The sequence below is a fragment of the Sinocyclocheilus anshuiensis genome, unplaced genomic scaffold, assembly GCF_001515605.1.
Source record: "Sinocyclocheilus anshuiensis isolate Anshui unplaced genomic scaffold, SAMN03320099.WGS_v1.1 scaffold1462, whole genome shotgun sequence".
NCBI lineage: Eukaryota > Metazoa > Chordata > Actinopteri > Cypriniformes > Cyprinidae > Sinocyclocheilus > Sinocyclocheilus anshuiensis.
In genome coordinates, this window is record NW_015558644.1 from 65,629 (window position 1) to 80,177 (window position 14,549).

Consider the following 14,549-nt stretch of genomic DNA (forward strand, 5'->3'; position numbering starts at 1 on the left):
TGCTGCATTTCAGCAGCCTTAAAATGCTGTCTAAATAGGAAACTTGTTAGGTTTTGGAACAGAGCTAACACTTCTCTTCTGTCTGTGCCTCCCGAAACTTTTCTGCAATGTGCATTTATTTAACGCATGGCTTATTTGTTTATTTTTTTTCCTGAAATATTGTAATGTGAATCACTGACACCCATGCCCTTTCTCTCCTCCTCCGATGTCACTCATTCTCTGCCTCCCTCTGTTATGGCTGGGCAGATGACACTGGCCCCCGATAACAATTAAAAAATAACAACAGCCATCATAAAGGCTGCCCACTATTTCGACAGGCGCATCAATCCAGAGGCGCTCTCGTTTCTTCTCTTAATGAACCCTACTGATTGAGCGTGGCTCGCTGACCTTGCCACAGAGGAGAAAACGTTGAGGAGCACAACGTCTGTTCAATCAGAGCGCACCCTTCTGTGTTCCTCCGCATAATAGATCAGTTCAGAATCTGATTGTTAAGTCATGTCAGTGTAATCGAAGGTGCTTCTTGAGAATGCCAGATGAGATATGAGCACTTTAGCTAAGCTTTAATTTCTTCCAGAGAAGAGGAAGAGGAGGAGGAGGAGGAGGAGGAGGAGGGAGGCGAATGTGTTCAGTAGCCCTCATGCTCTAAAAACCCATCTGGAAGGAAGTAGACAGAGGCTGCGTCTGAATACGGTATATGCATGCTTCCCTGCAGTTAGCAATTGCAATTACTGTTCAAACGTTTGTTGTCAGTAAGATTTTTTTTATTATATTTTATAATATTTAATAATTTTATTAAATATTTGTATAAACATTTTAAAAGATATTAAAAGCAATTTATACTTAAAACTAAAAATTCTACTAGTGCAGTTAGACAAAATACATTTGTATTTTTAAAAACAAGTCCTATGTCTTATGCTGTTGTTTCAAGGATTTTTTGACATTTTAAATGAAAAAGAAGACCATTTTTTAAATTATGCCTTACATTTTTAATGAGTCTTTTTTTTTACTTGTTTGTCAGTAAAAATGCTGGGTTTTTTTTTTTTTAAATGTATATAAGATTTTCCATAAAAAATATGAAGCAGCACAAATGTTTTCAACATTGATAATAATAATAAATGTTTGTTAAGCAGCATATCAGCATATTCAAATGATTTCTGAAGGATTATGTGACACCGAAGACTGGAGTAATTCAGATTAAAATATAAACCAGCTATTTAAAATTGTAATAATATTTCACAAGAATATTGTTTTTAATGTATTTTTGATAACATGATTGCAGGGAGCATAAGAGACTACTTTTGAATAACATGATGTTCAATGGCATGTTTATTCATATTATTTAAATAGTTGTTTTTAATTATTTCCAGACAACATTCTTATCAACTGAAAAGTTAAAGAAATGACATTATGGCCTGGTTGCACAGACAGGGCTTAGGTTAAGCCATGATTAGGCAATAGTTCGATTAGGACATTTAAGTTGTTTTTATAAACGTGCCTTAGAAAAAAACACCAGTGGTGTGCATCTTGAGACAAAACAAAGGCACTGACATATTTTAAGATCTGTTAGTGCAAGTTTCTTTCAGTTGAAACAGCTCAGAATTACCTTTTAGTCTGGGACTAGGCTTAAGCCTTGTCTGTGAAACCGGGGGTATGTAAAATAAGTTTTTACTTGCAATCTAAAAAAAACGGAATTAGTCAAAATATAATGACAATATTGCATTTTTGAACAGGCATTACAATGGGCTACCACTTGTGGTCCAAGGGGAATAGGTTTCCGTGAGGAACCAAATCTCATATTTATACTACATACCTACTGAACATACATCCATCAACAGTTGAGAAGTAAGTTCTTGATTGATTGAATTCAGTATGAGTGCACCCATGTTCTCTCTCTCACTTCCACGGACATGCACGAGAGCGAGGAAAAGAAACGAGATTGAGAAAAAAGCATCGGTGTCAGCAAAAGATTTATAAGAAACAGAAAAAGCATGTGATTCTAGACTGTATGTTTTTTTCTCTTTGCTGGAGGGTTTGAGTCTCTCCCCGTCTCCGTCTGTTCTTTCCCTTGATCTCTTTTTTCTATTTCGCTCCCATCACAAGTAATTCGTCCCCATGAACACACAACAAGATAAACAGTTTGTGTTGTAAGCCATTATCTCTGTGAAAGTAAAACAACAGGCACAGGGAGAGGTACCAGGCGACAGGCGGTTGGAAAATGACTTCCTGTTTCTTCCCCTCGGGTTCTAAACCCAGATCGGACTCCGACACCTGCTGTGCGGCGGTATGTTTATTTATTTAGTGTGTTTATTTCTTTATTTTCTGCTTTATTACTCATGTTTTTTTCTGTTCGCGAACGTGTTTTTTTATTTATGCCCCTGGTTAGAATGCACAGTCTGTGCTGAGTCAAAAAATGAAAGCACATCGCAGATAGAGCAATAAATGAAAACCGCTTGCATCTGTGCGATCGGCTCCGCAGCAGGGCAGAGGTGTGTGTGTGTGTGTGTGTGTGTGCGTGTGTGATTAGGTGTGCGGCCTGATTCCAGAGACACGGAGGCGTGAGAAACGGGAAGATTTGGAAATTGTGCTCGACAATTCTTTTGCTCTCATGTCGGCGAGCAGCGATGTCAAGCGAATCACGTACTTACAAACACACATACATTTTGTCTCATTTCATACAACGACATGATCAGCGGCAATAAACACGGCGGGTTTTCCGAACCCAAGGAAAGCAAACTCTTTCCTGGTTTAACTCGCTTTTCTGAAGCACACTGACGTTATACAATAAATACATGGCAAGACCAAATCATTTGTTCACTGTCAACTACTGTCAGTCCGAGGAGTCGCGAATCTTCTGTGTGATTCAAATGATTCAGGCGGGGAATCCCATTCAGAACGTGATTCCCTAATGAACAAGCAGCTATACCTATAGCAGACCCTCTTCCCGAGAAAAAGAAAAAGAATGAATGAAAGAAGGAAAGAAGGATAGAACAGTTGTCCGCTCGTTTCGCCCTCCAATCTGTCGTTCTTGTCATCCCTCAATGATAGAGTCTGGATGTGAGCGAGTACTTCAGGAGGAAGTGTGTTGTGTAAGAGTGTGTGTGTGTGTGTGTGACCGAGGGTTTCTACCCCCAGCGGAGAGCAATCAGCAGCAGGGCCGCGAGTAGGAAGTGAGGGATGGAGAAGGTGGAGGCTGAGCTGTGGACTCTTCCGGCCTCAGAGCCCAGGTTAGTGACTGTCGCCTTGTCTGAGAATGGAGGGATGACGTTGAACCCTCCTCCTCCTCCGGTTTGGTCTTCTTCCTCCTCCTCCTCTTCTTCCTCCTCATCTTCTTCACTTTCAACCACCTTTTGGAAACAGAGAAATGTCTCTTTAATGGGGGTTATGCACAACAAATTTGTGTAAAACAGGACACGTCGCTTCCAGTTCAGGGGCCCGTTCTTCGTACGTCGCTTATTATATCCGAGATGAAATGTCACATCCAAGATGATATCATCGCACTATGTATCGATACTCGAAACCACGATCAGCAATGCAGCGATTGGCTGGCGGCAAGACAGCAACGTAATGACATCTAATAATTTTAAAAAGACACCTGATGAAAAACTTGACAAATTTCTGGAGTTTTATAAGGAAACAGCCAAGCGAACAAAACTACATAAATGTTATAATAGATAAATGAAATGTGTTTATTTTATTTTAATTTTTTTACATGATTCCCAATTATTTATATTCATGATTTCTAATTTTTGTACAGGCTTTACATTTTTATTTCAATGTAGTAATTAGCAATTCATTTAATTTTATATTTGAACAGATTTGTTACATGACAGCATTAATTAAAGTTTCTTAAGGGTCAAGATCATGTTATCTGCATCTCCTGCGCTCCATCAAGCCACTCCCATAATATCTGTCACCACTCAAATTAATGCACGACTCTACATTATCTGTATAGCAATACAATTATGAAGTAATAATTTTATGACGAATAAATCTTTCAGTGAGTAAAACTGGCTGTTTATAGTATTAAAGACTACACAAAATTATTATATTATCTTTAAATAAATTTTTAAATGATTATTATTTTAAATTATTGTCCCTGGATCAGTAGGATACTCTTGTAATAAAGTAGCGGTGGTAGCAGACAGATTTTAAGTATCAGTTCTGCTTAAAAAGATGCGATCTAATCCTGTTTACATGAAATAAGCCTGCTCCCGAGCAGGTTTAAGCTTACGGACCTGTTGCTATGACAGCAAGTCCAGGATGAGCTTCGAAGAACCAAATAATCCAAGATCATGCCAAATCGTCAACAAACAAATCCAGCTAACTGAGTTAGCAACGTACGAAGAACGAGCCCCAGGTCTTTTGTATTTGCTTTGTTAAATATGGAGCTGTTTTACTCAAGATGCCTTCAAAGGAGATACCAATCATAACCAGTGTCCAGACTGACTGATGTCCAGATTAATATCTAAACGTTTTTTTTTCTGCTTCTCACTAACATTTTGATATTAAAGTTGAATAAAACAATAAATAAATAAAACAACTAGTCCATAGATACTGCCATCAGTTTCTCCAACAGAATGATGAGACCCGATTTCTGGTTTGGTCAGGTGATGTTTGAGATATAATATTATACCCTATTGTTTAAATTGTTGCAACACTGGCACAGCCAATAGAGTACAACACTGCCTGGGTCGTCAACTAAAATTTAAATTAAAACCATGAAAAAAAATAAATAAATTTTGTCACTTTAAATAAAATAAACATTGACTGAAAAAAAAATTAATAAAATAAAAAAAGTTTTTTTTTATTTCAACTAATTGCCAAGACAACATTTCTCATTTTAATGTAGTTTAGATTGATGAATTTATTTTAACAAAATCTAAAACTGAAATAAAAATAAATAAAAACTATATAGAAAATATATATATAAAAACGAAAACTGACAAAAAAACAAGAAATTTAATAAAACTTTAACTCAAATTAAAATGGAATATATATAAAAAAATAAGTAAAAATATTAATAAATGTTATTATTATTAATAATAATAATAAATATTAAAAACTGGTGCCCAACCACTTCACTGGCCTCAGCCTGGGAAATAATTTTTCTCATAGGGATTTTTAATAAGTCATCATTTAAGAAGTTATACGACTATGGGGTGAATCACGACATTACAAACTTTGATTTGAAGCAGAAACGTTTTTTGAAAATTGGACAAAAAGACAAAAGTACGAGACGGCTTCAATGAGGGAAGGAACTACAATCCCATGAAGCATTGTGAATGACATAATCAAAATGAAAACAATGGAGGAACATAAACCTGTTGATTTAAAGATGTTGACTGTGTCTATAGAAACTGTATATTTTATGTTTATCACAAAATATGCATATATAAATACAAATATTTAGTAGTTTGAAAGCATAAAGAGATTTGACTATTAAGTCATTTGTTGTGCTTCATGGGAGTTGGTGGGCACCAAAGTGTTCTTTTGGCACAATTTACTTGTTTCTCTTCTCTGATTGGTGGATGTGTGTTTGCACAATCATGGGAAATATAGTTTCTTACCAATCTGCTGTTAAACACGATTTTTAAAAAATATATAATATAATATAATAATAAATATAATAATGCGGGCTGATGTCTTCAACACAAACATACCATTGATTAAAAACCTCACAACTCAAGGTTCAACTGTTGCCTTCTATGGCGTGAGTTTAGAGGTGGAGCTATTTGTGGTCCAGATGGACAGAAAAATAATACATAATGTAATAAAAATAACATAATTTAACACATACAGGATTAAACTTTGTTACATGGAGTTTTATGAGAAACAGCTTAGATAAAATTAGTTGAATGGTGATATGAGAAAATGAATCATATGAGAAATAAATGAATCACCTAAGAAGTACAGTTTTAGAAAAGTAGGAGCAATACGATGGTGAGTGTTTTTCAGGGAGAGGGACAGAGAGATTGTGAGGGAGAAGGATTAGGAACGAACGATAAAAGGAGAAAGAGAAAAAGAGAGTTAGCTAGAAATACAGACAGATGGGTACGAATACATTAATATTAATGAAGTTTGACTGATGCACCACTGCTTGCAAACACCTTTAGCTAATCCATTCAGAGAGAGAGAGAGAAAGACAGGCCAAGAAAGTAAGAAGCACATCAAGAGAGACAGATCAGGAAAGACAGGGACATTTGGAGAGGAGAGATTTGCTGGAGAACACAAGTGAGAGAGAGAGTCTAGAAAAAGAAATAAATGACAGCAGAAACTGAATTGAATCCTTTTTGTCTGCAGGCCCAGATTATCTCTAAACTGAATGCTGTGGTCTGTGTGCTCTGAGAACAGAGGATGTGCACGCGGTCCAAAGCGAGGACACACGAACACAAAGACACACAGATCAGAGCAGCGTTTCTTGATAAAGTCTGCACGCCTATGGACACCCAGGGATTATTTGCTTCTCTTTTATGTGGGCAGCAAATATACAATCCATTTTACAATACATAGTCATGTAAGTGTTGCTATCACGAACGGTGTCATTCCCTGAAGCGCTAAAAGCTGATCGGCTATCAAGAAATTATTTTAGCCAGCTATTATGCTACTGCTAATGCTAATAACATGGCCAGGGGGTCAGGGTTTAGCCGGTTAGCTTTAGTACTACTCCATTATGCTGTCAAAAAGCATGTTTTCCATTGACATCTATTCAAAAGTAGCACGCAAAATCATTTTTGAAAGAAATTTGCAAAACAGATGTTTCACCAGTGACTGATTTTGTTGGACGGTGTTACTCCCTGTAGCTCTAGTAGCTTATTTGTCTATCAAGAAATGACTCCGGCACAGATATTATGCTAATGCTAATACCTTGTCTATGGGGGTCAGGGTTTAGCCCGTTAGCATTAGTATTACGCCATTATGCTGTCAAAAAGCATGTTTCTCTATGGACATCCAGTCAAAAGTAGCCAACAAAATGATTTTTGCAAGAAATATAAATGATTTATTTGGAAAGTGTCACTCCCTGAAGCTTTAGTAGCTTATTTGTCTATCAAGAAATGACTTTGGCACAGATATTTTGCAAAGTTTGGCTAATGCTAACAGTTAGCTCAAGTTAAATCATTTTATTTATGTATTTAATTATTAAATTGCATTATATAAAGTTAAATTATTTATTAATTTGTTTATTTTTTGATTGGTTGGTGGGTTAGTTGGGATGGCCACTGGCTATCACTAAATGACTTTGCGAATACTATGCTAATGCTAATAACTTTTTACTGATAACTGTTCCAAGAAATTGTGGCTCAGACTTTGCAAAGTATATGGTCACTTTCAGATTCAGCACAAAACCAAGGCAACCACAAGACTGAGGACAAATTAAAGATACAGATTAAAGATCCTACTAAGTCTCATTGAGTCATTTAAAGTTTGGCGGCCAGCCATAATGAAAGAAAAATAAAGCTGACACCCTCATTCCAAAGCACAATATAATCTGACTAAAGGACAGAGCAAATCGATATAGATTTAATTCCTTACCATGATTGTGTTCTTGAGGGCCTGTGGGTTGTGTGATTATTTCTGATTGAATTGAAGGTGGCAGTTCAGGCAGTTTGATTCCGACCCCACACTGATCCCTTTAGGTACATGTGGCATTTGTTTACCATCTTTGTGTATGGAAGAAAACCAAGTGAACATATCCGTGAAATTACTATTTTAAAGTAAGATAAAGACCAGACAGGACATTTTAACAAGGTCATGTGCATAGGGGTCAGAGGTCGGACCTTTAGTTCAAAGCATCATGACCTATTGATTAGGTCTAAGAAATGGTGCTCTTTTAAAGATGCTAAAGAGACAGAATAACAAAAACTTGCATTCATCACTCTTGTTCCAAAATATAGGCACCACAGTTGAATAAATACAATAAATTAACAAGGAACATTTGGAAGCATCCCACAACGTACACAGGAAACCAAATTAAATGCAGAAGGTGGGTTTTCTGAACAAGCATTTTTGTGCTTACTGTAGCGGCTGCAGGGTGATGCCGTGTGACCGTGTGTTTCTGCAGTGACACAATCAGCCATGCATAACTGTTTCAGTTCAGTTCTCGGATCCATCAGTATGCTCAAAGCGCAAGGACTGCGGGTTTGCTGGGCCTGCCGTTTTTTGCAAACCTCATGTATCAAAGGCCAGAATTAACCACAAAGCTACGACAAGAATAAGAACCAGGTTTATTGTGATTATACGGAACTAGTATACATGGGCGGAGCTTTATAAATGGTTCTTCTGTGTGAATTACGTTGAGTTAGCATTGTAGATGAAGGAGTTTGATTGTGTGGTGGTTGTTTTAGGAAATGTGTTCACTACTCACCACATTGGGTTCAGGCAACAGGTTAATTTTCAGCTCATCGTGCTGGACCTGAGGGGAGGGGCGAGGCGGAGGAAGGGGCGTGCCTTCTACTGGACGAGGGGTGGAGCTTCCCATGTTATCAATGGCATTACCTGTTAGGAAAAGAGACCGGGTGAGTTGTAGACTTCTTTTACTTGACAGTCCTATATTCCAAAATAAGAAAGGATAATGATAAATCTCATGAAATTAAAAAAAAATTAGAGTTTTGTGGGTTTTAGTTCATGTCTGTTATGCTTGACTACTCCAAAAAGTTGACAAAATATATACTTTAAGTCCATATCCACATTTAACATTTACAGTCATCTGATAAAATGGACCAAAAATATTGATATCATCTTCTGTGCAGAGGCGTATAGAAACGATTGTGCATAGCAAAGCTCAGGTCATTTTGTTGAATTTGATGAGAAATGCTTCAGTTCATATTTAAATCAGAGAAACAGATATCATAGTTTAAGCACAGCATTGAGATCTATTCTGAAATTTTAGAGCAGATTGTATACACTGTTCTTCAAAAGTTTGGGGTCAGTAACATTTTTTTTAAAGAAGCCTTTTATGCTCAACAAGGCTGCATTTATTAGATCAAAAATACAGTAAAACAGTTATACTGTGAAATATTATTACAATTTAAAATAACTATATTATATTTGAGTATATTTTAAAATGTAATTTATTCCTGTCATTGCAAAGCTGAATTTTCAGCATCAATCCTCCAGTCTTCATTGTCACTTGATCCTTCAGAAATCATTCTAATATGCTGATTTGATGCTCAAGAAACATTTCTGTTTATTATCGACGTTAAAAACAGTTGCTGCTTAATATTTTTGTGGAAGCCGTTTGAAATATTTGGATTTAGAAATGTAGTCGACATTATAAATGAATTTACTGTCACTTTTGATCAATTTAATGCATCCTTGCTAAATTAGTACTCAAATTAATGTTGAATTAGAGCATCTCCAACAAGCACCCACACCAGCTTCCTGTTTCAGTAAGAAATCACACAAAAAGAAAAGTTTAAACGTTAAACCATTTCATGGGCTCTGTAAGAAACCACAAATCTGCCAGAACAGTTCCATATTTACACTCTTTTTTTGCAAACATTAAGATGATCTGATATTCTGGGATACTCACGCAGGCAGGTGTTGCTGTTGAACATGTGCAGGATACGCAGGCAGTCCTGCCACTGATTCCCACTGCCTTCGCAATTACACCACTGCGACACCTCTGTACTGCTGTTACTTACGTAGTTTGGTGTCATGATGGTACCTGCAGAGGGAGGGAGAGGAAAAGAGGGGATGAGAGACAGCCAGAGGAAAAGATCCCATGCCAATTAGCCCGAAGCCCATCTGGGAGAATCTCCAACCAGTGTAGTCTATCCACCCCCCTCCAGTTTAATTATGTTGCCTCAGGTTGTCCTGCTAATTCAATATAAGTGGCACACTGGGTTAAAGTAAACCCACGACATGAAGCTGAACCCAAACTGTTCTGACCAATCGTTCCCGATACCATTTCCCATTTCAGTGAACTCACTCCAGCAGGATGCAAAAGTGCTCGTCATTAAAAATGTAATATTATTTAAGTACAGACTGTGCAGTGTTTTATCGATTTGTGTGTTTTGTACTCTTCATTAAGTTGTGTCCATTTTTTCAAGGTCATCTGAGGTGGTTTCTCACCGATGAGCCCAGCGTAGGCCTTGAGGCACACAGCTCCACTTTCCCGGAGACAGCCGGAGGGAGAGAGAGAAGACGGCTGACAGTTCTGCTGGAAATCAGCCAGTCTTGACCTGACAGACCAGACAAATTTGAATACGGACACAGGATGATTAGAACATAAATGTATGTCAAATTCTGACAGAGGAAATCTATACACAGAATGCATGATCAGATGCTTAAATCTGTAGACAATCTGTAGTGTGTACAGTTTTTGTCAAGGGCGTCGGAACGGTTTGAAAAGTGAGAGGGGACTCGTTATAAACCTGATCAGTGTTGTTCATGAATATTAATTAGGTGATGTAATGTTTTCCTTATAGTCGTAAATGATTAACTGGGTAATAACCATATTAGGTTAATTGTTTACTAGTTGCATGCACAGTCATTAAACTGTTGACGCAACTGGTTTACTGTGGCTTCTGCTTGGTCTTTAAAAAGCCACTAGTTTTTAAACATTTACCAACATTTAAAAAAAAAAAAAAAAAAAAATTTTACGTTGCCCCCTACAAACATTTATCTGTTGGTGCTGCTGTGGAACTGTACTTTAAAACAGTTTTATTTTATTTTTATTTGTTATAGAATTTATTCATATTTTGAATTCACTTCATAATATATTTTTTATATTTTCTTGTTTATGTTTGTATATTCAGTGTTTAGTTACATTTTTTGTTTTATTACATTTGTTATGTGCTATAGTCATTTTTATTAATTTTTTTATTTCTATTTAACTAATATTTTAACATGGTATTTCTATTTGATTTTTATTTCAATTTTAGTTTTAGTAAATTTAGTACTTTTAACATTTCAGTTAGTTGCCTAACCTTTCTAAATTTTAAGTTTTTTCAGTTTAAGTGTTTCATCTAATATTTAGATATATTATTTCAACAATTTTTAATAGTTTTAATTAAAGGTGCAGTAAGAGATTTCTGAGAAATGCTGTTGATATTTGAAATCACCAAAACAAACACGCCCCTACCCAAAAGAATCACACCCCTATCTTGCCTCCGCCCCCTAAATTTCTGAACATGCTATTCAACACAGGCACCTCCCCCATCACTACTGGACACGCCCCTTACTGGTGATTGGCTACAAGTGTGTTTTGGTGCTCAGTCCGATCCACTTTCAACAGCGTTTCTCGCTTACTACACCTTTAACAACAACACAAAAATAGTGTTTTTTTATTAAATTATGAGTGACTTATGACTTATGAATGATTTGATTTTTTTTCAATATCTAATGCAATTTTGTACTATTCATTTTGTAATATTGTACCTAATTTTTTAAGGACTTACTGCCTCTTCTAAGAAAACGCCTTACACTAACTAAATGCAGGGCCACTGATGGACAAATGGGTGCCTTAAGCAGAATTGTACTGTTGTTTGTTAAGTATCCTGCAGATAGGGGGGCACAAGGAGAATCTGGGGGGCATCGCCTCCCCTAGACCTGACCCTCGTATCACCACTCCCAGTGGTGTGTGCATACTCTGCATATAGGGAGCGGCGGTATTGACTAAATGTGTCCATGCTGTTCAGGATAGTCTGCATTTTCCAAACATTTCTCTTTTTTTATCCTTGTTTAAATACAAGATGTGTCTAATCGTATAATATGCGACCTGTTGTCCTTCCATCCAACTCAGCATGTTCTGTGCTATTAATGATGCTTAGATAAGCATTACTGCCAGAGACATCTGTTTCTAGAGGAAGATAAAAGGGAAGTCTTGTATTTCAAGAAGAAAGGTGGAAATGATCATTCTGTGCTGTTATCAAAGCTGAGGTTAGTCTGAATGAGGGCTAGAACATCTGATGCGAGTGTAATATGTCACAATCAGTTACACAAATTGGTTCTTTCAAACAGTTTGAACTAAAATTCATGTACATCTCTTGGCTGAAAACATTTTTAATTTTTCAATTATTTTCTATTTGATTATATATTATAAAATTAAATGCTTTCCTGTAATGGCAAAGCTGAATTTTCAGCATCTTCACTGTTACATGATCATGAAATCAGAAATAATTTTACTATGCTGATTATTATTATTGTTATTATAAACTGTGATATTTTTTTCTTTAATAAATATATAAAGGATTCTTTGATGAAAAGAAAGTTCAGAAATATAAATATTTTAAACATTATAAATATCTATTTAATGCATCCTTCCTCAATAAAAGTATATTAATTTCTTTGTTAAAAAAAATTTTGAATGGTAGTTTGGGGCATTTTCTTAGAAGAGACAGTAAACATTTTCCAAATATCTTTTACTTGGTATACATTTCTGGTATGAAACACTTCGGTGTAGTTCAATGTATTTGTGAGTTGTTGACTTTAGAACAGCTTGAACTGATTGAGTAGTGAGTAAAACATTCACATATGTTTTGTGAACTCTTTCGGCTAATTGATTGAAATGATCAGATTCAAAAGAATGATTGATTCACAAATCAGATATTTTTACTATGTCCAACTGCTAACAGACACGTATCTCACCTGCACAGGTTGTCTTTGAGGCAGTAACTCTCCAGATTGAGGCAGTTGGGCTGTCCGTCTCGCTCCTCATAAGAACAGGAGGGCACAATGGTTTTTCTCCTTCTCTCCCCACACAGTGTATCCGAACAGGGACAAAATAAGACACCAAAACTGTACTCCTCTGGAACACGCTCCAGGAACCTCCGCAGGGCCCGGTGACATTTGTGCCGGTTACAGTGGTTCGTGCCAGGAATGATCTTAGTGCATGCTAATGCGTACTCAGAGCGCAGGGACCCGCACTTCTCGTACAACCCACAGTCCTGAGCTGCTTTCAAACACTGGTTCTGATCCGTCAGAGGAAGGGAGGACACTGAAAAAGACCAAAAGACACTTTTAATTAAGGGTCAGATTTACTAAACAGGGCAAATTAGCGTGAGAGCGCAATTCCAAAAAAGCACTAATGGGAGTGGAAATTTCTGTGGGTGACTGACAATGAGCAAATTAAAGAACACAGAAGCAGCCAGATCATTTCCACAATCTACCAAGAGCAGCGCAAATTAGCGTCTGCTTTAAGACATGCTTTTTTGGAGCGTTAAATAATGGCGCAAATACCAGTAATCTGACGAGCGCAAATGTTAGTAAATCGCATTGCATGATTCATTTTAATAACCTCCTCCCATAAATTTTGCATCTGAAAGGGAAACTCCTACAAATGCATATTCAATAAGGTCAGGTGCAAAAATAACTGTCCACGCCTTTTCAGCGCTAATTCTTCACTGCGCGTCTTTAGTAAATCCTGACAGTACTATTTTAACACCAAAAAATACTTTTTGTACATGTATAAAGCAGTATGTTATGCTTTTTATATTTCACACACACACACACTACAAATATTTTTGGAGGTTGTAAATAAAATATAGATTACTGGAGCATGTTTTGCAAGAAAGTAATATTTTATTCTTTCTACTTAATTCTAACATTTTAAAGGAATAGTTCACCCAAAAATGAAAATTTGATGAAAACGAACTCACCCTCAAGCCATCCGAGATGTAGATGAGTTTGTTTCTTCATCGGAACAGATTTAGAGAAATTTATCATTACATTATTTGCTCACCACTGGATCTTTTGCAGTGAATGGGTGCCATCAGAATGAGAGTTCAAACAGCTGATAAAAACATCACAACGATCCACAAGTAATCCACACGACTCCAGTCCATCAGTTAACATCTTAAAGGGGTCGTGAATGGGTGCCGTCAGAATGAGAGTCCAAACGGCTGATAGATACATCACAATAAACAACAAGTAATCCACACACCTCCAGTCCAACATGTCTTTTGAAGTGAAAAGCAGCTGTAAGGCACAAATCCATCGCTTCTGGCCAAAATATAAACAATAATCCATAATAACGCTTCCTCCAGTGTAAAAGTGCATCCCCTGTTGTTCCTCTCACATCAAAATCCACCGATATATTTGTTTAGAATTGTTTTCACGTGTAAACAGTGTTTTATTTTTTGTACATATTTCTCTCCTGATTCAGACGAGACAACTTTTTCACTAGAGAAAGCAATATTATATATTGCTTTCTCTTTTATATATTATATATTTTATATATTATATACCACCAGGGCCGTATACAGATTTCCTACAAGAATTTGCAGATTTCCTCTCAGACCTATTGGTTACTGTTGATAAAGCGCTAATTGTCGGAGATTTTAACATTCACGTTGATAATACAAATGATGCATTAGGACTTGCGTTTACTGACCTAATAAACTCTTTTGGAGTCAAGCAAAACGTCACCGGGCCCACTCATCGTTTTAATCATAAACATTTCCGTCACACGCTTGAGGTATTCGGCCAATCACAACGCACTGGATAGCTGGCCAATCAGAGCATACCTCACTTTTTCAGACCGATGAGATTTGTAAAAATCGACGCGTTTCAGAAAGGCGGGGCATAGAGGAGAAACAATAATGTACAGT

The 14,549-nt window shown here is 36.7% G+C and overlaps 1 protein-coding gene across 3 annotated transcripts in view; it reads right to left on the reverse strand.

The window, feature by feature from the left end:
• Window positions 1-1,626: 1,626 nt before the first annotated feature.
• Window positions 1,627-14,549, reverse strand: part of LOC107680926 (GDNF family receptor alpha-4-like) — a 26,904-nt gene continuing 13,981 nt past the window's right edge. For 2 of the 3 annotated variants that reach the window (XM_016477022.1, XM_016477021.1), the window contains 5 exons: window positions 12,589-12,937; window positions 10,072-10,181; window positions 9,530-9,664; window positions 8,363-8,493; window positions 1,627-3,344 (listed from right to left, as the gene is read on the reverse strand). In XM_016477022.1, coding sequence (XP_016332508.1) covers window positions 3,123-3,344; window positions 8,363-8,493; window positions 9,530-9,664; window positions 10,072-10,181; window positions 12,589-12,937 — 947 coding nt within the window. In that variant the 3' untranslated portion in view covers window positions 1,627-3,122. Of the gene's footprint in view, window positions 3,345-7,369; window positions 7,659-8,014; window positions 8,494-9,529; window positions 9,665-10,071; window positions 10,182-12,588; window positions 12,938-14,549 lie in introns of those variants that run through there. The other variant, XR_001633204.1, reaches the window with a different exon arrangement.